General features: G+C 41.8%; 2 protein-coding genes across 2 annotated transcripts in view; both read right to left on the bottom strand.

The window, feature by feature from the left end:
- LOC311141894 (vacuolar protein sorting-associated protein 37B-like) overlaps positions 1–1,813 on the bottom strand; it is a 41,995-nt gene extending 40,182 nt beyond the window's left edge. The window contains exon 1 of the mRNA XM_084177392.1: positions 1,604–1,813. Coding sequence (XP_084033518.1) covers positions 1,604–1,708 — 105 coding nt within the window. The 5' untranslated portion in view covers positions 1,709–1,813. The remainder of the gene's footprint in view (positions 1–1,603) is intronic.
- Positions 1,814–1,981: 168 nt separating this feature from the next.
- On the bottom strand, positions 1,982–23,318 carry abcb9 (ATP-binding cassette, sub-family B (MDR/TAP), member 9). Its single transcript, XM_084177391.1, has 12 exons — positions 23,126–23,318; positions 20,974–21,713; positions 19,971–20,085; positions 18,394–18,524; positions 10,681–10,886; positions 10,306–10,503; positions 9,720–9,848; positions 9,383–9,571; positions 6,462–6,635; positions 6,057–6,216; positions 5,358–5,494; positions 1,982–4,505 (listed from the first exon to the last, which is right to left on the bottom strand). The coding sequence occupies exons 2-12, from the start codon at positions 21,659–21,661 to the stop codon at positions 4,266–4,268; spliced, it is 2,367 nt and encodes a 788-aa protein (XP_084033517.1). The 5' UTR covers positions 21,662–21,713; positions 23,126–23,318; the 3' UTR covers positions 1,982–4,265.
- Positions 23,319–25,231: the final 1,913 nt, after the last annotated feature.

Raw genomic sequence — 25,231 nt, 5'->3', positions numbered from 1 at the left:
ACATAATAAAGGTGCAGAACTTCCCAACTTACTTAATAAGGTGTGTCCTGAGTTAGTCAGGACTGCATTTCCAGGTATTAGGAGCACTTCTCACAATATGCTGTGTCTCAAAAGACACCCTATTCCCTACTTTTCCCCACGGCCCATAGGGCTCTGGTCAAAAGTAGTGCACTATTTAGGAATAGAGTGCCATTTGGGATGCAACCTATGACTAACTACTCTGTACTGCCAGGTCTATTAATAACCACCCTATGTAACCTGCAATGATGTAGGTCTATGGTTGGTAACCTACAGCAATCAGCTGTGATATAAAGCCCTTTGGCATTCCACTCCACTACCACAAACTGCATCATACTGAGGAAAATGAAACCATTGGCAGCTAGAATCAGATACAGGGAGGATTAAAAATGGAACTGGGACTATAAAAGCTGTTCTCTGGTGATAGCACATCGAGATACATGCAAATCAATGCTCGCTGGTTTCCTTGATTATTTTACAAGGTAAGTTAAAGACCTTACAGCTTACGTAGATCCATCTGTAGGGGAAAGGAGAATTCTATGGAATTCATGTCTAGGAACAACTATGTAATTCACCCTCACATACAGTGGGACAGCTTGTTCTTGTCTTAGGTGTGCTACTAGAAATCCTGACCAAGATGGAGAACTCTAAGAACTTAGTCTGTGGAATAAGCAAGCATCAATAATAAGCAATGGATAAGTTTATATTAAAGATAAACTACCATACTTAAAGTAATTCTGTGTTGTTAGGCCGAGTGCCATGACTCAGCACAGCTGACAGTAAAGTTCATTCAGCAGCTGACAATTTCATGATTGTTGTCATCAGTGACTTTATAGCCAGCTGTGTTATGTATTTACTACCAAACTTAATTCAGGGTTCCTTTGGGCTAAAAAGGCAGCTGGTTATACAAGATAAAACGTTATCTTTGTAAAACAAGTGCATGACCTTGACCTTGGCATTGCGTCAATTTAAACAAAGATAAGTGTGAACACAAGTTCACAAACAGAACCTCTGACCTCCTGAACGGTCTGTCTTGTCATTACTGCAGCTTGGCAACATAGGTACTATTGCATTGTCACCAACCATAATTCCCGTTGACACTCCCAGAGAGGAAGTGTTCTTGCGCTTTTCATGTCCATCTCCAAGTAACGTTCTTCACAAAATATATTGCTGATCAGTCTGCTGCCAAGACAAGCATGGATACTATACATTTTAACTGCAGCAATATTGTTATGTTGTTGTCACTGTCAATCGCTGACAATGTAACAGTGTTTGTTTATTTTTTGCCAACAATGTTGCGAAACATGTCGAGTTCCAGGAAGGTTTGCTACTTCGACAGCAACATTCTAAAGGTCTTCAAACAGTAAAAAATAAAACCTGACATTGACGGTAGGCTACTGTATCTGTCCAATGTATTGGAAAGTATGCTATATATAGTTCTGCTAATTCTCGACTTTCCCTAACTGCTTAGTTGCCTACCCTGCACCTACCCTAAATGCTGGCGAAAGCAAAACAAAAGGCTTGAAAAATGTAAACATTGCGGCAGTAAACTGAAGTGATACGGGAATGTATTACAGTGGCTTACCTCTTCCATTTCTTGGACAATTTTGTTAAGTTTGTCATCATCTTCAAGCATTTCATTGAGCTGCGTCATCGAGTACGAGCTAAACTTGTTCCAAAAACCAGACATTTCTGTCACATCTGTCTTCGATTCTTTCTTCCCCGCAGATCCCCTCCGTTGAATCGCCTTCCCTCTCACGCGCTCCGAAGAATACACAGCTTGGATGAAAACCCGAGAAAGCTACGGCCTGTAACCGGAAGCTTTGGGTCTCTGGCACAGGATTGGAGGTGGTGATATGACGTCATACTGAATGTAATACAGTCGAAGAGGCCTCTGCTACAATAAAACCAACAGGCAACAACAACCAACATATTTTCAGTAGCCTAGTTGCAGTCATATCTTAGTTAATTTAGTACATTCACGTTTAATTGTGCAAAATCAAGTATTGGACAGCATCAACATGAAATATCATCTATTCAGCAATGATAGTGTCAAGACATTGCACTTCCCATTGATTTCCATAGAATAAATACAGTCTGCACATTCTCATCCACTGAAGGCACCTCTCTGTCCTGTATACAGTACACATTTACATATTAACCAGATACAGAAAGGCCTAGTTGTACAGAGATAGCTTTACCATTTCCACCTAATATTGCAATTAGAAATAAAGTATCACAATACTATTACTGTTTTGTACGTCATAGAATCAATGATATTTACGATATTCATACACTGAACAAAAATATAAACGCAACATGCAACAATTTCAAAGATTTTACTGAGTTACAGTTCATATAAGGAAATCAGTCAATTGAAATATATAAATTAGGCCCTAATCTATGGACTGAAATAAATTCATTAGGCCCTAATCTATGGATTTCACATGACTGGGGCAGATCTGCATCTGTTGGTCACAGATACCTTAGGGGAAAAAAATAGGGGTGTGGATCAGAAAACCAGTCCGTATCTGGTGTGACCACCATTTGCCTCATGCAGCACGACATATCTCCTTCGCATAGAGTTGATCAGGCTGTTGATTGTGGCCTATGGAATGTTGTCCCACTCCTCTTCAATGGCTGTGCGTAGTTGTTGGATATTGGCGGGAACTGGAGCACGCTGTCATACATGTCGATCCAGAGCATCCCAAACATGCTCAATGGGTGAGTATGCAGGCCAAGGAAGAACTGGGACATTTTCAGCTTCCAGGAATTGTGTACAGATCCTTGTGACATGGGGCCATGCATTATCATGCTGAAACATGAGGTGATGGCGGCGGATGAATGGCACAACAATGGGCCTCAGGATCTCATCACGGTATCTCTGTGCATTCAAATTGCCCATCGATAAAATGCAATTGTGTTCGTTCTCTATAGCTTATGCCTGCCCATACCATAACCCCACCGCCACCATGAGGCACTCTGTTCACAACGTTGACATCAGCAAACCGTTTGCCAACACGACACCATACACGCAGTCTGCCATCTGGCCGGTACAGTTGAAACCTGGATTCATCCGTGAAGAGCACACTTCTCCAGCGTGCCAGTGGCCATCGAAGGTGAGCATTTTCCCACTGAAGTCGATTACGACGTCGAACTGCCGTCTGGTCACGACCCTGGTGAGGACGACGAGCACGCAGACAGTTTGTGCAGAAATTCTTTGGTTGTGCAAACCCACAATTCCATGAGCTGTCCGGGTGGCTGGTCTCAGACGATCCCGCCGGTGAAGAAGCCGGATAATAATAATAATAATATGCCATTTAGCAGACGCTTTTATCCAAAGCGACTTACAGTCATGCGTGCATACATCTTTACGTATGGGTGGTCCCGGGGATCGAACCCACTACCCTGGCATTACAACCGTCATGCTCTACCAATTGAGCTACAGAGGACCACGTGGAGGGCCTGGGCTGGGGTGGTTACACGTGGTCTGCAGTCGAGGCCGGTTGGATGTACTGCCAAATTCTCAAAAACGACGTTGGAGGCAGCTTATTGTAGAGAAATGAACATTCAATTCTCTGGCAACTTCTCTGGTGGACATTCCTGCAGTCAGCATGCCAATTGCACGCTCCCTCAAAACTTGAGACATCTGTGGCATTGTGTTGTGTGACAAAACTGCACATTTTAGAGAGGCCTTTTATTGTTCCCAGCACAAGGTGCACCTGTGTAATGATCATGCTGTTTAATCAGGTGCATGGATTATTATGGCAAAGGAGAAATGCTCACTAACAGGGATGTAAACAAATTTGTGCACAAAATTTGAGAGAAATACGCTTTTTGTGTGTATGGACAATTTCTGGGATCTTTTATTTCAGCTCATGAAACATGGGGCCAACACTTTACATGTTCTGTTTATATTTTTGCGCAGTGTAATATCACCACTGGGATTAACTAATTACTGTGTTGCTCATTCATGTCCAGAAGAGCTGGTCAAATGACTACTCAAATCTTATACAAAACGTATACTCTTATTGATTATTCAATAGATTTCAGTTGAATCTATTCAACCAAATGTGCAAATAAAAAATCTAGGGTAATGTAATGCCTTGGTTTCGAGGCACTGCTCAGTCAGTCAGTGTTAGGTACCAATAAAGCCCTGGAACCTCTCTCAGTAGCGTGGTGCTTCACATTTCCACTCTCTGGCACTGCTGCTCTCATGTCCGCTCTGCCTCCGCTGACTACCACTCTCAGACGTCCACCTCTGGGGGGTTAAGGACCTCTACCCTCGTCTCGATGCCCAGGACCTGCCTCTGCACCAGCTTGCAGTAGAGCCCCCCCTTGGCCATGAGTTGGCTGTGTGGTCCCTGCTCCACCACACAGCCGCGGTCGATGACTATGATGTTGTCTGCCCTCTCCACTGTGCTGAGGCGGTGGGCGATCACCAGCACTGTGTGCTGACGCATGATGTTGTTCAGAGCCTGCTGGACCTGGGGAGAGAGAACAGAGAGAGGATCCTAAGCTACACTAAAAGTCAAATATTATGAGATAGCATTCAGAAAACAAGATAATGTGGCAACAAATTCGAGACAACCGATAAAGAGAATATGTCCAAGATTCAATAATAATACTGTCACGACTTCCGCCGAAGCTGCCTCCCCTCCTTGTTAGGGCAGGTTTTGGCGTTCGTCGTCACTGGCTTACTAGCTACTGCCGATCCCATTCTCATCACTCCACTTGTCTTGTCTTGTCAATCACACACACCTGGTGCTCATTCCCCTAATTAGTATGTGTATAAGTGTTCCCTCTGTTCCCCTTGTCTTTGTGAGAGGGAGTAGCTCGGTTGAGCTACGCTTCCATTTGTATTGGCCAAGGTGGTATATTTTCCCTTGTTATAGTTTCGTTTTGACGCTGGGTGCATTTTATTTATGTAAACGGAATAAACTCTGGACTTCTGTGTTTTACCTCCTGCGCCTGACTCCTTCATTCACACCTCGTCACAAATACTGACCTTTTTAAGCCAGCATAGTAACAATGCAGAGAGTTTGTTTATACTAAAAAATGATTCTCCAGGGTTAATAGTATCTAGTATAGTTCAAGACTTGATCTGAATAAAGACAGAGAAGAGAAAACACCAGCAGCTGAGAGATGTTATAATAACATTAGACTGCATTTAGAGAACTAGGTTATTGTCATGAAACTTGAGGAGCTGGATATTACAGAATACACGCTCTTCCTCGCTAAAGCCATACTGTATCTTTATCTATTATTCACGACTTGATCTGATTAAACACAGATTATAGAACACAGTCACAGAACACTGATTTGGCCTGTCTACTTACAACATGTTCGCTCTCTGCATCCAGTGCACTGGTGGCCTCGTCCAGGATGAGAACATGTGGGTTGCGGATGAGCGCCCGTGCGATGGCCACCCGCTGCTTCTGCCCCCCTGACAACTGGGTCCCTTTCTCACCCACTCCTAAGAGAGGAACGAGAACAATTTAATTGCATTAGAGATCTTAAAATAGAAATGCAAAATCATATGAAAATAGTGAGGAGAGGCTATTATTTTGTGTTACTCAAAACATTATTCGGCCAATGTTCATACAGTATGTTGCAGTATCAATCAATCAATCAATTTTATTTTATATAGCCCTTCTTACATCAGCTAATATCTCGAAGTGCTGTACAGAAACCCAGCCTAAAACCCCAAACAGCTAGTAATGCAGGTGTAGAAGCACGCATTACTAGTAAACATAACATTTTGCAGTTTTTAGTTAACTCCTAAGATGCAATTTTTTTTTACATTTCACTCCAACAGCTTAGGCCAATGGTTCCCAACCAGGGGTACTAGGACCCCTGGGGGTACTTGGCCTATCCACAGGGGGTACTTGAGAAGACTCATGAAACCATAGGCTTACTGGTAAAATGCACATGAGCGGGTACTTCAGGTGTACTCTGGACAGATCAAAATTCAGGTAGTGGTACAGTAACCGAAAAAGGTTGGGAACCACTAGTTTAGTCAATAGCATTAATGTCACCTGTGTCATATCCATTGGTTAGACCGGTGATGAAGTCGTGTGCGTTTGCCTCGGTGGCTGCCTGCACCACAGCCTCCATAGGGATGTCAGTCAGTCCATAGGTTATGTTCTGCTCTACAGAACGGGCGAACAGGACAGGCTCCTGGCCCACTAGTGCTACCTGCAACAACAACACAGAGAGAGGCTCAGTCTTCCTGCACGGGGATCTTTATCAGTCTTCATCTTAAAATGAACATTGATGCCCTTGGTGGTTGAAAGGAATAAGATATCTAGCACGAGACAGAATATGGAAATTTCATGGCAAACTTCTCAGGTAGACAGTAATTGCGATTTAACGCAGAGGCTTAGTTGTACTCATTGTAAATAAGGAGTTAAAATGCCAGAGGAGTAGTGTGGAGCACTGACCCGCGAGTGGAGGAAGCCATGCTGGTAAGTGTGCACTGGCCGGCCGTCCAGCAGCACCTGGCCTTGTTGTGGGGCGTAGAAGTTCTCTAGGAGCCCCACACAGGAGCTCTTTCCACTGCCAGATGGCCCTACCAAGGCTGTCACCTCCCCAGGCCGCAATGTGAAGGACACACTCTGAAGAAGAAGAAGAAGAAGATTTTTTAAAAAGCCATTTAGTGGATATTTTCATCCAAAGCGACTTAGTCGTGCGTGCATAAATTTTTTACATATGGGTGGTCCTGGGAATCAAATCCACTATCCTGGCGTTGCAAGAGCCATGCTCTACCAACTGAGCTACAGAGGACCACCAAGAGGAAGAAGAAGACAAACCATCTGTTCATACACTGCTCAAAAAAATTAAGGGAACACTAAAATAACACATCCTAGATCTGAATGAATGAAATAATCTTATTAAATACTTTTTTCTTTACATAGTTGAATGTGCTGACAACAAAATCACACAAAAATTATCAATGGAAATCAAATTTATCAACCCATGGAGGTCTGGATTTGGAGTCACCCTCAAAATTAAAGTGGAAAACCACACTACAGGCTGATCCAACTTTGATGTAATGTCCTTAAAACAAGTCAAAATGAGGCTCAGTAGTGTGTGTGGCCTCCACGTGCCTGTACGACCTCCCTATAATGCCTGGGCATGCTCCTGATGAGGTGGCGGATGGTCTCCTGAGGGATCTCCTCCCAGACCTGGACTAAAGCATCCGCCAACTCCTGGACAGTCTGTGGTGCAACGTGGCGTTGGTGGACGCACATGGAGGGCTGTGCGGCCCCCCAAAGAAATGCCACCCCACACCATGACTGACCCACCGCCAAACCGGTCATGCTGGAGGATGTTGCAGGCAGCAGAACGTTCTCCACGGCGTCTCCAGACTCTGTCACATGCTCAGTGTGAACCTGCTTTCATCTGTGAAGAGCACAGGGCGCCAGTGGCGAATTTGCCAATCTTGGTGTTCTCTGGCAAATGCCAAACGTCCTGCACGGTGTTGGGCTGTAAGCACAACCCCCACCTGTGGACGTCGGGCCCTCATACCACCCTCATGGAGTCTGTTTCTGACCGTTTGAGCAGACACATGCACATTTGTGGCCTGCTGGAGGTCATTTTGCAGGGCTCTGCCAGTGCTCCTCCTGCTCCTCCTTGCACAAAGGCGGAGGTAGCAGTCCTGCTGCTGGGTTGTTGCCCTCCTACGGCCTCCTCCACGTCTCCTGATGTACTGGCCTGTCTCCTGGTAGCGCCTCCATGCTCTGGACACTACGCTGACAGACACAGCAAACCTTCTTGCCACAGCTCGCATTGATGTGCCATCCTGGATGAGCTGCACTACCTGAGCCACTTGTGTGGGTTGTAGACTCCGTCTCATGCTACCACTAGAGTGAAAGCACCGCCAGCATTCAAAAACATCAGCCAGGAAGCATAGGAACTGAGAAGTGGTCTGTGGTCACCACCTGCAAAACCAGTCCTTTATTGGGGGTGTCTTGCTAATTGCCTATAATTTCCACCTGTTGTCTATTCCATTTGCACAACAGCATGTGAAATGTATTGTCAATCAGTGTTGCTTCCTAAGTGGGCAGTTTGATTTCACAGAAGTGTGATTGACTTGGAGTTACATTGTGTTGTTTAAGTGTTCCCTTTATTTTTTTGAGCAGTGTATATACCTAACCATCATGGCATAGGCATACATATATCATTAATATAAGTTTAGACATGATAAAAGGTACTGTTGGAAACTGACTAATTGACTTGAGCACATTTTAGTATGTTTATAATGATATAAGTAGCCTAGCAATAGTGATTAGCATGTTATGGGTTAGATGGAATGATCTATGTGCAATTGTATTTGGCTAGAGGTAAAGTACAAAGGAGGTGTAAGGTTCTGTATTTATTTTCTTAGTCAACCTTGTGTTCTTGAACGTAGCCCTGTTTCTTTGTGTTCTTGAACCTAGCACTGTCTATAATTTTTGTTAATTGATTTCACCTGTGTCAGTTACTCACCTGGTCTCATCAGCTCCTTATTTAGTTCAGTTCATTCGGTTTGTGCCATGTGAAGTATTGTTCGTTTTAACTCTACTAAGCCTTTCCTAGCTTGTTTGTGAGAACCAGTTATAGCCTTCAGTCCTAGTTTTTGATTCTCCTGCCTGTTTGCCAATCTGTGTATGACCATTGCCTGCGACCACAATTCCTGCCTTTTGCGAAGGTGAAATAAACACCTGCCGTGCTCTGCGCGTGAATCTACACCTTTTTCTCCCTGAGTATTCATTACAGAAGGCATGTCTTTGAAACAAAATGTTTCCATAAGGGTGAGATAGGAGCCATATGTTAGATCTAATAGATTGTAAACTACTGCGCTATAACACTGTCTTATAGCTTTACTGTTTTATATAATTATATTCTCTCAATATGTTTTGCATCATTATATTATGAATAGATTGCTTATTGCTTTGTGTATGAGATGGATAGTTATCTATTGGACTGCGGCAGGCAACAAGAATGTGCACTCCCTAAACTTAAGGGTTCTCCTGACTGATAAGACAGTGAGATGTGTGGAGGAGTCCCAAAGGTTCCAGACTTGAGCTTGTGTTTGCAGCTGTATGACCCAGTGTGGCGAATAAATCTAGCATGAGCTTTTTTCGGAGTACGACTATAATTTGTACCAGAACTTAGAACCTAACAGTATCGACTATGATCAATACAGTAGCTTTCTTGTATGATTGATAGTGTACTGACTGCCTTTTGCTGCAGGGGGATGATATAAAATCTTTCTACTGGCATGAAACAATACAGAATTGCCTGACAACAGTGTTTCTGTCTGTAGCTCCACTCATCAGTCTAGCTTTGAGCCCAAACCTAATGGTCAGCTGACACATACCTTTAGAATGTCTGTTTCGGGCCGTGTTGGATAGGAAAACGTGACATCTTTAAACTCGACCAGTCCTTTGCAGGTGTCGGGGACCTCTTTCCCATCATGTTGGTGTTTGGGCTCCCTGTCCATATACTCAAACACCTTCTCAGCTGCTCCCACTCCCTGCATGAGACCTGTGTAGACCGATGCTATGCTCTGTAACAAAAGTCATTCAAGACAGGGGACAAGGATAATACAATTAGCTAGGTAGCTGTCCTACCTATGGTAATATAAGGTGGTTAAAGGGATAGGTTGTGGTTGTCATGTGTACAGTTAGAGATGTATATGAATGAGTCAGACATGCCTCCAGGCACTCTCCCAGTTCCAACTCATATATGACGAAGGATATCAGGGTCCCTCCACTCATCTGCTCTGTAATGACCAGGTGACCGCCGTAGAAGAGGATTGCCACTTGAAGAACAAGTTCTGAGATCTGGAGCAATGAGAAACACATTTGAATGTGCCCAACAACCAAGGTATAGCTAGCAGATACAGTGGATGCAATAAAAAACACAAGACATAAAACATGAGGGAGCTCCTTAACTCTCAGTTGTATGTCAGAGCAACGTTCAGTCCTCATCTGAGCTATCTTTTATTGATTTAACTTGTATTTAACCAGTCAAGTACAAATTCTTGATTCTTATTTACATTGACGGTCTTACAGATGGTAGCTACTGTACATTTTACATTTACATTTTAGTCATTTAGCAGACGCTCTTATCCAGAGCGACTTACATCAGCAATTAGGGTTAAGTGCCTTGCTTAAGGGCACATCGACAGATTTTTCACCTAGTCGGCTCGGGGATTAGAACCAGCGACCTTTCGGTTACTGGCACAACGCTCTTACCCACTAAGCTACCTGCCGCCCTAATGTACATGGTAATACCTACACAACTGGACCACATGTAGAGGGCGTAGGCCAATGCTTGCTTCTTGTTCAGTTGAAACATGACATGTAGCCTGCCGTAGTATGAATCAGCCTCCTGTTCCTCATTGGCAAAGCTGCGTACCGTCTTCATGCCTGAAATGGTCTCCTCGGCCACCTGGTTAGCCTGAGCCAGGGCAGTCTGGACCTCTTTGGTCAATCTCTGAGGATGAGAACCGTGGAAATTTAAACAAGAAAATGTGCAAACTAAATACTGTATGAATGAAGCTTTTAAAATGTATTACAATTGAATACATGAGCTGGGGTGAAGTGTGTATGTGTGTATATGTGTGTGCGTGCGTGCTTGTGCGTGTGTTTATATAAACATCAGAGTGAATACCTTGTAGTACTCCCCATACACCTTGGAGATGACTGCGATGAAGGGGAATCCTATGATGGTGACCAAAGTCAGCTTCCAGGACATCCCGAACATGAAGATGAAGAACCCTATGCCCTTAACCATACTCCTCAGGAACATGTTGACGTTCTGAGAGATCAGGTCACTCACTTGAGTAGTGTCAGAGGTCAGGCGAGAGGTGATGTCACCTGCAGGACAAACATTTTTTGTGTGTATTTTTTCCAAACTCTTTCTGAATTATTTTCATATTTAGCAGAAACATGAAGACAGAGTAGAGGGAGAAATGTGTAGGGCTTTTGGGCATTTGGGGATCAAACTCCGAGCTCAGGAGAAAAGCTTTTATACTTTAACACTTAAAGCCTGCAGGGAGAAATAACATAGTGTTGGGGCAAAATGGTTCTGTTACAGTCTAATGTTATGTAAATGCTTGAGTTGAATGCTGTGACAACTGGTTAGAATCTGTTATTTAAAAAAAAAATCAGCTTAATATTGCAGATAGATTGTAACTTCCATCAATGTAATTGTCTGCATCACTTCCAATCCCCCATGTTTTTTTATATATATATATGTATATGTGTATGTATGTATATGTATGTGTATATATATATATATATATATATATATATATATATATAGCCGGCCGTGACCGGGAGAGCCATGGGGCGGCGCACAATTGGCCCAGCGTCGTCCAGGATAGGGGAGGGAATGGCCGACAGGGATGTAGCTAAGTTGGTTGAGCATGGCGTTTGCAACGCCAGGGTTGTGGGTTCATTTCCCACGGGGGGCCAGTAAAAAAAATATATATATATAAAAAATATATATATATATATATATATATAAATAAATAAAATAATAATAATAATGATGTATGCACTCACTAACTGTAAGTCGCTCTGGATAAGAGCGTCTGTTAAATAACTAAAATGTAAATGTAAATGTATATATATACACATACAGTGAGGGAAAAAAGTATTTGATCCCCTGCTGATTTTGTACGTTTACCCACTGACAAAGAAATGATCAGTCTATAATTTCTATGGTAGGTTTATTTGAACAGTGAGAGACAGAATAACAACAAAAGAATCCAGAAAAACACATGTCAAAAATGTTATACATTGATTTGCATTTTAATGAGGGAAATAAGTATTTGACCCTGTCTCAATCAGAAAGATTTCTGGCTCCCAGGTGTGTTTTATACATGTAACGAGCTGAGATTAGGAGCACACTCTTAAAGGGAGTGCTCCTAATCTCAGTTTGTTACCTGTATAAAAGACACCTGTCCACAGAAGCAATCAATCAATCAGATTCCAAACTCTCCACCATGGCCAAGACCAAAGAGCTCTCCAAGGATGTGAGGGACAAGATTGTAGACCTACACAAGGCTGGAATGGGCTACAAGACCATCGCCAAGCAGCTTGGTGAGAAGGTGACAACAGTTGGTGCGATTATTCCCAAATGGAAGAAACACAAAATAACTGTCAATCTCCCTCGGCCTGGGGCTCCATGCAAGATCTCACCTCGTGGAGTTGCAATGATCATGAGAACGGTGAGGAATGAGCCCAGAACTACACAGGAGGATCTTGTCAATGATCTCAAGGCAGCTGGGACCATAGTCACCAAGAAAACGATTGGTAACACACTACGCCGTGAAGGACTGAAATCCTGCAGCGCCCGCAAGGTCCCCCTGCTCAAGAAAGCACATATACAGGCCCGTCTGAAGTTTGACAATGAACATCTGAATGATTCAGAGGAGAACTGGGTGAAAGTGTTGTGGTCAGATGAGACCAAAATCGAGCTCTTTGGCATCAACTCAACTCGCCGTGTTTGGAGGAGGAGGAATGCTGCCTATGACCCCAAGAACACCATCCCCACCATCAAACATGGAGGTGGTAACATTATGCTTTGGGGGTGTTTTTCTGCTAAGGGGACAGGACAACTTCACCGCATCAAAGGGACGATGGACGGGGCCATGTACCATCAAATCTTGTGTGAGAACCTCCTTCCCTCAGCCAGGGCATTGAACATGGGTAGTGGATGGGTATTCAAGCATGACAATGACCCAAAACACACGGCCAAGGCAACAAAGGAGTGGCTCAAGAAGAAGCACATTAAGGTCCTGGAGTGGCCTAGCCAGTCTCCAGACCTTAATCCCATAGAAAATCTGTGGAGGGAGCTGAAGGTTCGAGTTGCCAAACGTCAGCCTCGACCTTGCGGGCGCTGCAGGACTTCAGTCCTTCACAGCGTAGTGTGTTACCAATTGTTTTCTTGGTGACTATGGTCCCAGCTGCCTTGAGATCATTGACAAGATCCTCCCGTGTAGTTCTGGGCTCATTCCTCACCGTTCTCATGATCATTGCAACTCCACGAGGTGAGATCTTGCATGGAGCCCCAGGCCGAGGGAGATTGACAGTTCTTTTGTGTTTCCTAATCTCCTAATCTCAGCTCGTTACCTGTATAAAAGACACCTGAGAGCCAGAAATCTTTCTGATTGAGAGGGGGTCAAATACTTATTTCCCTCATTAAAATGCAATTCAATTTATAACATTTTTGACATGCGTTTTTCTGGATTTTTTTGTTGTTATTCTGTCTCTCACTGTTCAAATAAACCTACCATTAAAATTATAGACTGATCATTTCTTTGTCAGTGGGCAAACGTACAAAATTAGCAGGGGATCAAATACTTTTTTCCCTCACTGTACATACATACACATACATATCCTTTAAAAATATATATATATTCCCTCCTTTATTACTTTCCAACCCCGCCACACTTTCCCTACTTGGAGTAAACTAGTGAACAACAATGCTTAGGCCTCTACTTCCAGCTTATACCTACTATCTACATTTTATGGACACAGTCAATTTTACAATAATTATATTTTGTTTGTTTTTTATCCTGAACTTCCTCTACTCTCAACCTCTCCGATCATTTTCATGATGTCCATCCGGTTTGCTTCTATATGCCATATCTTTCTAACTGTGCTCTTTCACAAAAGCTCCCAACCTACAACCTATATACTTATTATGGACACAGTATGCTTACATTATTAGTTATTGTTATTGTTATTATTTGTTGTTATTAGTCCCATCCTTCAATTCCATTCAACACCTCCCATCTATCTTTTAACACCATCCATATAGGATTTCTATTTAACATATACAGTGGGGGAAAAAAGTATTTAGTCAGCCACCAATTGTGCAAGTTCTCCCACTTAAAAAGATGAGGGAGGCCTGTAATTTTCATAATAGGTACACGTCAACTATGACAGACAAATTGAGAAAAATAAATTCAGAAAATCACATTGTTGGATTTTTTATGAATTTATTTGCAAATTATGGTGGAAAATAAGTATTTGGTCACCTACAAACAAGCAAGATTTCTGGCTCTCACAGACCTGTATCTTCTTCTTTAAGAGGCTCCTCTGTCCTCCACTCGTTACCTGTATTAATGGCACCTGTTTGAACTTGTTATCAGTATAAAAGACACCTGTCCACAACCTCAAACAGTCACACTCCAAACTCCACTATGGCCAAGACCAAAGAGCTGTCAAAGGACACCAGAAACAAAATTGTAGACCTGCACCAGGCTGGGAAGACTGAATCTGCAATAGGTAAGCAGCTTGGTTTGAAGAAATCAACTGTGGGAGCAATTATTAGGAAATAGAAGACATACAAGACCACTGATAATCTCCCTCGATCTGGGGCTCCACGCAAGATCTCACCCGTGGGGTCAAAATGATCACAAGAACGGTGAGCAAAAATCCCAGAACCACACGGGGGGACCTAGTGAATGACCTGCAGAGAGCTGGGACCAAAGTAACAAAGCCTACCATCAGTAACACACTACGCCGCCAGGGACTCAAATTCTGCAGTGCCAGACGTGTCCCCCTGCTTAAGCCAGTACATGTCCAGGCCCGTCTGAAGTTTGCTAGAGTGCATTTGGATGATCCAGAAGAGGATTGGGAGAATGTCATATGGTCAGATGAAACCAAAATATAACTTTTTGGTAAAAACTCAACTCGTCGTGTTTGGAGGACAAAGAATGCTGAGTTGCATCCAAAGAACACCATACCTACTGTGAAGCATGGGGGTGGAAACATCATGCTTTGGGGCTGTTTTTCTGCAAAGGGACCAGGACGACTGATCCGTGTAAAGGAAAGAATGAATGGGGCCATGTATCGTGAGATTTTGAGTGAAAACCTCCTTCCATCAGCAAGGGCATTGAATATGAAACGTGGCTGGGTCTTTCAGCATGACAATGATCCCAAACACACCGCCGGGCAACGAAGGAGTGGCTTCGTAAGAAGCATTTCAAGGTCCTGGAGTGGCCTAGCCAGTCTCCAGATCTCAACCCCAAAGAAAATCTTTGGAGGGAGTTGAAAGTCTGTGTTGCCCAGCGACAGCCCCAAAACATCACTGCTCTAGAGGAGATCTGCATGGAGGAATGGGCCAAAATACCAGCAACAGTGTGTGAAAACCTTGTGAAGACTTACAGAAAACGTTTGACCTGTGTCATTGCCAACAAAGGGTATATAACAAAGTATTGAGAAACTTTTGTTATTGACCAAATTCTTATTTTCCACCATAATTTGCAAATAAATTCATAAAAAATCCTACAATGTGATTTTCTGGATTTGTTTTCCTCATTTTGTCTGTCATAGTTGACGTGTACCTATGATGAAAATTACAGGCCTCTCTCATCTTTTTAAGTGGGAGAACTTGCACAATTGGTGGCTGACTAAATACTTTTTTCCCCCACTGTATATTTCAACTGTACTGTGATGTCTTACAAAAGTTCTGAACCTTTCTATTCTCATTGTTTCTACAGATTGTGAATTGAAAATATTTTTTTTTGCTAAAAGTATTATTATGTTATTGATCGATTGACTATGACTTTTCAGCTCACCCAGTAATGCTATCTGCAAGGTTAGCTCCAGGTAAATATTGCAATCCTTTAGCCATTCCTGGACCTGTGTCCAAAAACAAGCTACAAATGGACAGTACCAAAACAAATTATCTAATGATTCTGTCTCTTCGCAGCTAAATCTGCAGAGCTGGGAAGATTGTATCCCCCATATAAATAACATTCTATTGGTAGCAAGAATTGTATATAATAATTTAAATTGAAAGATTCTAAGTTTTGAATCCGGTGTCGTTTTGCGTATCAGTTCATAAACACTATGCCATGGGATCGGTACGTCAAAAATCTCTTCCCAACTATTTTGCAATCTATATGGGATGGCTGTCAATCCTTTGGTCCTTAAATGAAACTGATATACGTTTTTATTTATCACAGTTTTCCTTAACCAATTATGTTCTTTAATGCAAGGCTGACAGACAAGTTCCTTACTTTCTCCCCCTTCCACTTTCCTCTTCCATTTTTGCGGTAAGGCTGCAATTATTTGATTGTAATTTTGGATAGAGCAGACATTTCCATATGTTTTTGTTAGCTGCATGTGCGACATAACTCCACCAGTCCTACCGATGATATCATTTACGAAGATTATACCTTTTTTAAACATTTTGTAAAAAAAAAATATGTTTTTTGTCAATTAGTATATTTGAGTTTAACCACAATATTTGTTGCATTATTTGTTCTGTCGTTTCTGGAGTATTCAATTGAAATTGCAACCAACTTTCTATGGCTTGTTTTAGATATAGTGATATTTGGGAGATTATTTCCTTTTCAAATAACTGAAAGTGAGTGGTTGTAATCTGAATAAAGGGAAAAAGGCCATTCTTGAACATTGGGTGAGACAATCTTACTAATTTGCTAGAGAACCAGTTAGGATTTAAGTATAACTTTTGTATGACTGAAGCTTTTAGTGATAGATCTAATGCTTTAATATTTAATAATTTCTGTCCTCCGAATTCATATTCATTGTATAAATAGGCCGGTTTAATTTTGTCTGGCTTGCAGTTCCAAATAAAATGGAATATTTATTTCTCATATAATTTAAACAACTGTTCGCTAGGCGTAGGCAAGACCATAAGCAAATAGGTAAACTGGGATAATACTAAAGAGTTAATCAGGGTGATTTTTCCACAAATTGACAGGTATTTACCTTTCCATGGTAGCAAGATCTTATCTATTTTTGCTAACTTTCTATTAAAATGTATTGAAGTGAGATCATGTATTTCCTTTGGGATATGTATTCTGAGTATATCCACATCACCATCAGACCAATTTATTGGTAAACTACATGGTAATGTAAAATTTTTATTTTTTTGTGATCCAATACGTAATATAGTACATTTGTCATAATTTGGTTGTAATCCAGAGAGGTTAGAAATGTATCTAGATTCTCTATGAGGCTGTGGAGGGATTCTAGTTGTGGATTTAAAAGAAAACATGAATCATCAGCGTACAATGACACCTTTGTTTTTAAGCCCTGGATTTCTAATCCCCTGATATTATTGTTGGATCTGATTTTAATAGCTAACATCTCGATGGCCACAATAAATAGATATGCCGATAGTGGACAACCTTGTTTCACTCCTCTTGACAGTTTAAAACTTTCTGAGAAATAGCCATTATTTACTATTTTACACCTAGGGTTACTATACATGATTTTGACCCATTTTATAAGAGATTCTCCAAAATTGAAATGCTCCAGGCATTTATATATAAACCCCAGTCGTACTTTATCAAATGCCTTTTCGAAGTCTGCTATGAATAGCAGGCCTGGTTTCCCAGATTTTCCATAGTGTTCTATTGTTTCCAATACTTGCCTTATATTATCTCCAATGTATCTTCCATGTAAAAAACCTGTCTGATTAGAATGAATAATATCCGACAATACCTTTTTAATTCTATGCGCTATACATTTTGCTAGAATTTTTGCATCACAACACTGAAGTGTAAGGGGCCTCCACATTTTTTAATGGACTGTATCTTTATATTTTCCACTTGTATCCTGTTTCAGTAATAATGAGATCAGACCTTCTTCTTGAGTGTCAGATAATCTATCATTTACATAGGAGTGGTTAAAACATGCTAATAACGGTCCTCTTAGTATATCAAAAAAGGTTTGGTTTACCTCGACTGGTATGCCATCCAACCCTGGAGTTTACCCGGACTTAAAGTCTTTAATTGCATCCAGAAGTTCCTCCTCTGTAATTTCACCTTCACATGTCTTTCTGTATGGCTGTTAATTTTACATTATCAATATAATAATAAAAATATCTACAATTAGCTTCAGTTAGAGGAGATCCTGTTCTTGTTTGTACAAAGCTTTAAGAAAGTGGAGCAAAGTACCCCTTTCTCTCATTTAACCTTGCCCCCATAAGAGGGGTAAGCGGCTCTTTGTGTAGATGAAGTATATAAAGACTGTGTAGTTCTGTAAGCTTTTGAGTTCCTCTCCAGTTTATCCTGAGTGTGAACTACCCTGCAATGTGCTTGAATAAACTCTTATTAACTGGATAATGAGCTCTGCCTGATTCTTGGAACGAGTTTTCCTCAATAAAAGTTAATAAGCCTTGTTATAAGACATAACTTTAGACTTATTATACAAGTTATAAAGCATTATGACTTGTTATAACAGGTAGACTGGGGCTCAAAATATACATTAAAGATTATACCTGCAGGCTTTCCGTAAAGTGTTACCAAGCGTTTTATGTATCATCTGATCAGAGGAACAAGGGAAAAGGATGAAGGTTGAAGGAAATTAATAAAGAGAAGTCTTGAGATCTCACCTGTGTGGTTAGCATCAAAGAAGCCCATCTCCTGACGCATCAGAGATCTGAAGAGAAGATTCCGCAGGCGAAGATTCAGTCTGGCAAAGGTTAGATTAAAGAGGCCACCTCGTACTCCAATAGCTATAGAGCTGAAGAGAGACACAAGAAATGAAATGCTGTCAGAGATACAGAATACGCCACAAACACACAAGGATCAATGTATATAATGTAGAATCAATAATAGACATACACTACCTCATTTTTTTTGCCCATTAAAATAACATCAAATTGTTCAGAAATACAGTGTAGACATTTTTTATGTTGTAAATGTCTATTGTAGCTGGAAACGGCTGATTTTTAATGGAATGTCTACATAGGCGTACAGAGGCCCATTATCAGCAACCATCAGTCATGTGTGCCAATGGCACGTTGTGTTTGCTAATCGAAGTTTATCATTTTAAAAGGCTAATTGATCATTAGAAAACCATTTTGCAATTATGTTAGCACAGCTGAAAACTGTTGTGCTGATTAAATAAGCAATAAAACTGGCCTTCAGCAATTGTGGGTTTGATTACAGGCTCAAAATGGCCAGAAACAAAGAACTTTCTTCTGAAACTCGTCAGTATATTCTTGTTCTGAGAAATGAAGGCTATTCCATGTGAGAAATTGCCAAGAAACTGAAGATCTCGTACAACGCTGTGTACTACTCCCTTCACAGAACAGCGCAAACTGGCTCTAACCAGAATAGAAAGAGGAGTGGGAGGCCCTGGTGCACAACTGAGCAAGAGGACAAATACATTAGAGTTTCTACTTTGAGAAACAGATGCCTCACAGGTCCTCAACTGGCAGCTTCATTAAATAGTACCCGCAAAATAGCAGTCTCAACGTCAACAGTGAAGAGGCGACTCCGGGATGCTGACCTTCTAGGCAGAGTTGCAAAGAAAAAGCCATATCTTAGACTGGCCAATAAAAAGAAAAGATTAAGATGGGCAATCTGAGATATAGTTTTTTCTTGACGAGTTTGCTGATGTCAACATTGTGAACAGAGTGCCTCATGGTGGCACTTGGGTTATGGTATGGGCAGGCATAAACTACAGACAACGAACACAATTGCATTTTATCGATGACAATTTGAATGCACAGAAATCCCGTGACTCAATTTTTTTAAGGTATATGTGACCAACAGATGCATATCTGTATTGCCAGTCATGTGAAATCCATAGATTAGGGCCTAATGAAATTATTTCAATTGACAGATTTCCTCATATGAAACACAACGTGCCATTGGAACACAGGACTGAAGGTTGCTGATAATGGGCCTCTGTACGCCTATGTAGATATTCCATAAAAAATCAGCCATTTCCAGCTACAATAGCCATTTACAACATTAACAATGTCTACACTGTATTTCTGATCAATGTGATGTTATTTTAATGTACAAAAAAATTGCTTTTCAAAAGGACATTTCCAAGTGACCCCAAACTTTTGAACGGTAGTGTATGTGCAAGACATCAAAGAAGATATGGCACACAACAAGGACAAAGAGTTAACAAAACACACATCTTGTGATCACTGTTTACTTTAGCATGGCTTACCTGACTAAGGCCAACACTGTGAGAGTGATCAGGGGCTTGGTGAAGTACTCCATACTCTTGTGAATAACAATGCCATCTATAGCCTGCCCAGTGTAGTAGGGGATGAAGGCCTCACCTATAAAGTGGATAACGTAGTACCATTAAATGTTATGAAAAACAATAAGCACAATTGTGTAAAATAGAAATAGGGCTAAATGTATAGATATATTTCGATATATCTATAATGAAAGGAAATGAGTAGGGTAGAGCAATAGTTATACACCATTCTTTACTCATGGTACATGAGTCATTAATGTCATTTGTCACTGGTATAATTAAGCATTAAGGCCCGAGGGGGTGCGTTATATGGCCAATATACCACGGCTAAGGGCTGTTCTTAAGCACGACACAACGCGGAGTGCCTGGACACAGCCTTTAGCCGTGATATATTGGCCATATATCACAAACCCCCGAGGTGCCTTATTGCTATTATAAACTGATTACCAATGTAATTATTGCAGTAAAAATACATGTTTTGTCATACATGTGGTATACGGTCTGATATACCACGTCTGTCAGCCAATCAGCATTCAGGGCTTGAACACTCAGTTTATAATGAGTAGTAGAGCAACCTTGCAACCCTGAATGCAATACCATGCTGGTATGAGTTGAATAATAAAGTCGTAAAATACAAACGCATGGGATCAAAACAGAACTTAAAAGAAGCTGGTTATGTTACTTTATTACACATAACTCCTATCTCATGCAACACTGTGTAATATGCCAGCCTCACAATGGTGTTGATATTTACATTAATCAACTTGACTTGTCGTCTGTTGGGCCCTGAGTTCTTCCTGACCATAGCCAGGCCAAATAACTGATGTGACCTGACCAGGGAAAACCTCAGTTCTCTAGTTATAGTCTGTAACTATAGCCCTGCGTTGTTCCTGGTCAGGTCATGTGTTCAGGAAAAACTCAGGGCCCTAGTCGTCTGTGCATTGTAATTAAACAAGTTGCCACTCACACACAGCAGAGATAAGGAGGAAGATCAAGGCTACAGAGAGCAGCCCAGTGTATTTACTGCAGTAGGACAGCAGACGCCCCAGTGTGGCCCCTGAGTTGGTCTGGTCCTGTGTCCCTTTCCTGCTCGCCCTCTTCCTCTTCTTCCACCCATGCTCCTGCTGCTCCTCCACCTCCTCAGTGCCATTCTCTCCTGCTGTCTCCACCAGCCTCTCAGTCTCCTCACAGACACCTCCTCCACCACCTCCCTCTCCTTCAGTCACAGTGTTGGGAGACCTTCCCAGGAGCCTCCAGAGGAGCACAGTTCCCAGCACTGACACACAGGTCCAGGAAAACAGGCTGAGGAACCAGGGTTGGTGCGCCAGATCGCCCTGCTCCGAGAGCATCAGCAGCTTGGCTAAGGCGTAGGTGCTGACGGTCAGGCAGATTAGTAGAGTCAGGGTCCCCAGGGCAGAGACCCTGCGTGGGCCATCCACTCTGTTCCATAGCACCCCTATGGAGGCCCCGAGCAGAAGGCAGACTCTGACCAGCACAGTCCCCCAGAGGTCCAGGACGGAGTGGAGAATGTCAAAGTTCTGCACATCCTCTGTAAATATTGCAGTCTGGCAACCATGTAAGTAGAGGACAGTGGTGACAATAACATCCACCAGGATAAATACCAAGATACAGCTCACCACTACTATGACCCCCATTCTGTTTCAGTCTATCCGTGGAGAGATAGTGTCCTGTAAAGAGTCAAAAGGTCTGGGGAGAAACAAGGATACAAAAAGCTAAAACTGTAGCCTATTGTTTTGTTTTAATTTGTTGCTATTACAATACATAGACTATTACAATTATATGACGTTTTTATTCCGAACAAGTGTTTTGAATTCAACCCAAATGCAAGTCCACCGAACTACACTGAACAAAAATATTAACGCAACATGTAAAGTGTTAGTCCCATGTTTCATGAGATAAATAAAAGATCCCAGAAATTGTCCATATGCACAAGAAGCTTATTTCTCTAAAATGTTGTGCACAAATGTGTTTACATCCCTGTTAGTGAGCTTTTCTCCTTTGCCAAGATAATCCATCGACCTGACATGTGTGGCATATCAAGAAGCTGATTAAACAGCATGATCATTACACAGGTGCACCTTATGCTGGGGACAATAAATGGCCTCTCAAAAAAAAGGCCTCACAAAAAAAGGCCTCAAAATATCAATGACAAGACCACAAATCCACCAGGATTTTTTAAAGGCATCTGTGACCAACAGAAGCATATCTGTATTGCAAGTCATGTGAAATCCATACATTAGGGCCTAATGAATTTATTTCAATTTATGGATTTCATTTTTGACATTTGACAGTTAGTGAGTGTATACATTTTTCATACTGGCCCCCCGTGGGAATCGAACCCACAACCCTGGCGTTGCAAGCGCCATGCTCTACCAACTGAGCTACAGAAGGCCCTTGATTTCCTCATATGAACTGTAACTCAGTAAAATCTTTGAAATTGTTGTATGTTGCGTTTATATTTTGTTCAGTATAAATGCCTACTGTGACCAATGGCCTCCCTAAATTGTGCAGTTTTGCCACACAACACAATGTCACAGATGTCTCAAGTTTTGAGGGAGCGTGCAATTGGCATGTTGACTACAGGAATGTTAATGTTAATTTCTCTACCATAAGCCACCTCCAACGTGTTTTAGAGAATTTGGCAGTATGTCCAACCTGCCTCACACCCACGTGTATGGCGTTGTGTGGGTGAGTGGTTTGCTGATGTCAACATTGTGAACAGAGTGCCTCATGGTGGCACTGGGGTTATGGTATGGGCAGGCATAAACTACAGACAACGTACACAATTGCATTTTATCGATTACAATTTGAATGCACAGAAATACCGTGACTAGATCTTGATTTCAAATTGTTTTAAAGGTATCTGTAACCAACAGATGCATATCTATATTGCCAGTCATGTGAAATCCATAGATTAGGGCCTAATGAAATTATTTCAATTGACGGATTTCCTCATATGAACTGTAACTCAGTAAAATCTTTGAAAATGTTGCATGTTGCGTTTATATTGTTCAGTATAAATGCCTACCGTGATCAATGATCACTAATGCGACCGTGACATCAGGTTTCGACAAGGTTACTGTATCACATTGACCTACCGTCTGTCGCTTTTATCTCCTCTCGGATATTCGATCACTGAACAGCTTTCCTTGATACAGTAATTTATTATATTTTATGCGACATGGACGTCTCTCCATTCTGTCGCATTCTGGGTTCATATCGATTTGCACTTGAGCCGCACCGGTAGTCCTTTATGCAATGTTATGGAAGCCGGTAATATTCATGGTGTGCGAGGCTCCTCCTACAAGATCATCCCAGGAAGGAATTGGCGGGGCAATCCAGAGAGCCGCTCCCTGCGCTAAATCACGTGAATCGCGTCAGCCAGGCTAAAGAGCCAGAGCCATACATTTTTATGAGGTTTATTCGAAGGGACTCAGAGATTGTGTGTGTGTGTGTTGTGTGTGTAAGACAGAGATCATTTAGACAAACATAGGAGTTGGATTGTTTTTATTAAAATGTGCATTAAGTGACTCATAACTTCCATGTGAAAGTCATATTTATCACTTTAGGGGTACTGGGTCTGTTAACAAGACTTTGTTGTGTGGCGATGTCCCTATTCAAATATTTTATGTCATGCCCATGTTGAGGACGATTAAAAGGGTGATTTGTTTTTTCTTTTTAACTCTATTGTTTTCCCATCCACATTTCTTCAAGGTTGCACTGGCCACTAGATTCTTCAGTAGAATGTGGGGCCTATGGGGAATATTGAATCCATGCACAACAATAGACTTTTAAGCCATCATTTGATATGGACCCAAACCGATGAATAACATTCCTTCCCTAAAGCATGTAGCAGAGCCAAAATTCAAAGTATTCATGAATGACTGATTGTGGATATAAAGTATCCCAAGTGTGGGCCCAAAAGAACATGCTGGATCCAAGTGCACTGGTCCATGACATCAATACGCCTTCATATCCGGTTTTGAACACAGAGGTGGAGATCTAGGTGTATCCTACATTATCTAGTGTAAAAGTACTCATTTCGTTCACCTCTTGCTGAAAACAAATTGGCCTTTAGCACCTACAGGCCTCACAATATCAATGACAAGACCACAAATCCACCAGGCACTGCTAGAGAGAACCTATGTATTTGGACATGTGACCAAGACAATAATTTTGTTTCAATATTTTTGGTCAGGATTCTTGATGTCGGTGCCTCTATGTTCACTGCTTAGCTATGTGGACAGAATGTCTCCATCGTAGCACTGAAGCGAGACGAATAGTTGATCCATCAATACAGTGACTGTATGCATCTCAATTTTGTCCCTTGTATACCATAACCCCAGCATAGCAGGCCTCAATGAACATCAGAAACCAAGGGGTATTCCAAGTCACTTTTTTTTACATCTGAGCTGCTTTCCTTAGTGACGAGGACTGTTTCCACAGGGAAAGACAAGTAAATGCTCGGTTTCAGTTTCTTCTGGGAGGGTGACTCTCCCGAGCAAAACATAGGGTTGGTGACTTTGAAGGTGATGGAGGGCATGTTCCGAGCTCTTCTCTTGGCATTCTTCTTCTCCTGTTTGTAGGCCGCATTCATGTTGGCGATCACCTGTAAACACAAACAACTATTTACAATTTCCAATGGAATCCAGAGAAAGCTCACATGGGAATTTCACACATGACCTACAGTATGTCCTGATGACCTATGCACCCCAAAGAGCAATAGGGTTGAAGTCAAGTAAGTCAGCAGTGAAGTAGCAGCCATGAAACAAGCTCATCAGGCTCTCTTTAGCAGTGCAGCACAGCGTCTCCCAAATGGGAAGATATTCCATTTCCAATTCAAACTCACCAGCTGCTTGACAGAGATCTGCTGCTCCTGCATCACTGTCATACAAGCAGAGGCCTCTTTCTTTGAGTGATACAAATCCGTCTCTTGATCGTAACTGAAAGGACCAGCTTTTGTCTTGACAAAAGAAATCGAAAATTAGCAACTAAACATGAACAATAACATAGTAATAACACAATTTGATGCATTTTTAAACCACAACAAAGTGACACAAAAAAAACATATCACCTCACTGGGTAAAATGGCTTCCCTGCTGAACATTAGTAAATAGGGTGTAAACTTGGTTGTGGGGTCGATGGTCATCCTAAACAGATATAAAACAGGGTCCAGGAAATCGTCCCACTCTGCCTGCTTCTCT

The sequence above is a fragment of the Coregonus lavaretus genome (genome assembly GCF_964263955.1).
Source record: "Coregonus lavaretus genome assembly, chromosome: 14".
Classification (NCBI taxonomy): domain Eukaryota; kingdom Metazoa; phylum Chordata; class Actinopteri; order Salmoniformes; family Salmonidae; genus Coregonus; species Coregonus lavaretus.
Note: the sequence above shows the minus strand (reverse complement) of the source record. Positions and strands in the feature narration are given on the sequence as shown.

What these genes read in the sequence shown, in the direction of transcription:
- abcb9 (XM_084177391.1), bottom strand. Translation starts at nt 21,661, where the DNA reads ATGGGGGTCATAGTAGTGGTGAGCTGTATCTTGGTATTTATCCTGGTG. An exon ending in TCTACATGTGGTCCAGTTGT is followed by an intron (nt 9,849 to 10,305) that starts GTAGGTATTACC and finishes TCATTGCTCCAG; the next exon opens with ATCTCAGAACTTGTTCTTCA. An exon ending in ATGGCTTCCTCCACTCGCGG is followed by an intron (nt 6,217 to 6,461) that starts GTCAGTGCTCCA and finishes TTGTTGTTGCAG; the next exon opens with GTAGCACTAGTGGGCCAGGA.